This window comes from Myotis brandtii, unplaced genomic scaffold, assembly GCF_000412655.1.
Source record: "Myotis brandtii unplaced genomic scaffold, ASM41265v1 scaffold21450, whole genome shotgun sequence".
Taxonomy (NCBI): domain Eukaryota; kingdom Metazoa; phylum Chordata; class Mammalia; order Chiroptera; family Vespertilionidae; genus Myotis; species Myotis brandtii.
Window position 1 is genome coordinate 7,993 of NW_005358021.1, and position 1,813 is coordinate 9,805.

General features: G+C 46.2%; 1 protein-coding gene across 1 annotated transcript in view; it reads left to right on the top strand.

The window, feature by feature from the left end:
• Window positions 1–1,813, top strand: part of LOC106726023 (complement C3 alpha chain-like) — a gene marked incomplete at its 3' end in the record, with an annotated part of 9,248 nt that overhangs the window by 6,936 nt on the left and 499 nt on the right. The window contains exons 6-7 of the mRNA XM_014539357.1: window positions 27–190; window positions 1,730–1,808. Coding sequence (XP_014394843.1) covers window positions 27–190; window positions 1,730–1,808 — 243 coding nt within the window. The remainder of the gene's footprint in view (window positions 1–26; window positions 191–1,729; window positions 1,809–1,813) is intronic.

Sequence of the window (1,813 nt, forward strand, 5' to 3'; positions counted from 1 at the left end):
ATGGGGGCTGGTGTTCTCTCTTGTAGATAAGAACCGCTGGGAGGAGCCTGGCCAAAGGCTCTACACTATAGAGGCCACATCCTATGCCCTGTTGGCTCTGCTGCTGCTCAAAGACTTTGACTCTGTACCTCCTGTTGTGCGCTGGCTCAACGAGCAGAGATTCTATGGAGGTGGCTATGGCTCCACCCAGGCAAGTGGTCCCACGTCCCCCAGGCAAATGCATCCTTACCTCCTCTGGCCTGAATGGCCTCCCAGATAAGATGCTGAGACCAAGAGAGGCAGTTGATTGGAATGAAGTTGAGATATCAGGTTTTGGTTTTTGTTGCAAATCTGTCTATGGATTCTACACTAAATTCTGGATGCCTCAAGCTGCATTTTGAGACTCCCTTTCCCTCCTGGTGTCCAGATCACACTCTCAAGGCCCAGGTTCAGGGGTGAACCTCTCTCTGATGGGTTCTAGACCATGTTTCTAGTTCCACCAAGCATTCCATCTTACTTTGTTTCACTGGTGGGTTCTAGACCAATTCTCAATTATTTATAGGGAATCAGCAAGTCCATCTTTCCCTCTGGCGGGTTCTAGACCATGCACTCAGTTCCACGAGGCTCCCAGTGTTACCTTGTCTTACTATGGGTTCTACATCATGGTCTCAGTTTTCTAGAGTATTATCAAAGCCTGCTCTCTTCCAGCTGGATTTTAGACCATGGTTGCAGCAGCCTCAAGTCTAAAAAGCTCAGGCCTCAGTTTGATGCCCTTTCTCTCTGGTGGCATTCTCAGATATTTAATAAATCCTCATCCAAGAATATGTTTATTGATTTGAGAGAGAGAGGAAGGGAGAGAGAGAAAAAAAACCCACACATTGATGTGAGAAACATCAATGGATTACTTCCCGTATGTGTCTTGACCGGGGATGGGATCTGCAACCTTTTGATGCATGAGCCAATGATCCAACTAACTGAGCCACCAGGCCAGGGCTCAGTGTCACTTTTGGATTCTACATTATATGCTTAGTTGTCCCCAGGTTCCAATTTTATTATTTATTCACAAATGGGCTCTAGATACATTCTCAGTGTCTGTGAACCCTGTGTTAGTTTCTCTTCTCTGCATGGGTCTAGACCACATTCTCGGTGTTGCTAGACCTTCAGTCATTTTGGTTTTGTTGTTGTTGTTTTGTAGCAGCTGTTGGCATGTTTTTATTGTATTTATTTATTTTAAAATATATTTTTATTGTTGATAGTATTGCACATATCTGCCCCTCGCCCATTTCCCTTCTCCTCCCAGCCCCTACCCACCCACCCTCAAGTCTTCATTACCTTATTCCAAGTGTCCATGGGCTAGGCATATTAGACCTTCAGTCTTATGCCTGCTCTTTCTCATGTATCTAGACATGCTCAGTGTCTCCACACTATGGTGTAAGCCTCTGTCCCTTGGAGAATTCTAGGAGATGTCCTCAGTGTCTAATGACCCCTAGTCTTACCCTTGTGCCCTCTGGTCCCATCTAGGTCACAGTCTTAGTGCCACCAAGCACTAGACTGAGCCTCTCTCACTGAGAGAGTTCTAGAACATGTCCTCAGTATATAACAACCCCCATTCTTATTCTCATCCCCTCTGGTGAATTTTAGGCCACAGTCTCAGTAGCCCAGCTCTAAGCTGAAACTTTTCATCCCCCAGCAGGTTCTGACTGCTTTCTCAGTCTCTCACATCACCCTCTTCTTCTCTCATGGGTTCTAGGCCACTTTCATGGTGTTCCAAGCCTTGGCCCAATACCAGAGGGATGTCCCTGACCATGAGGATCTGAATCTGGATGTGTCCATT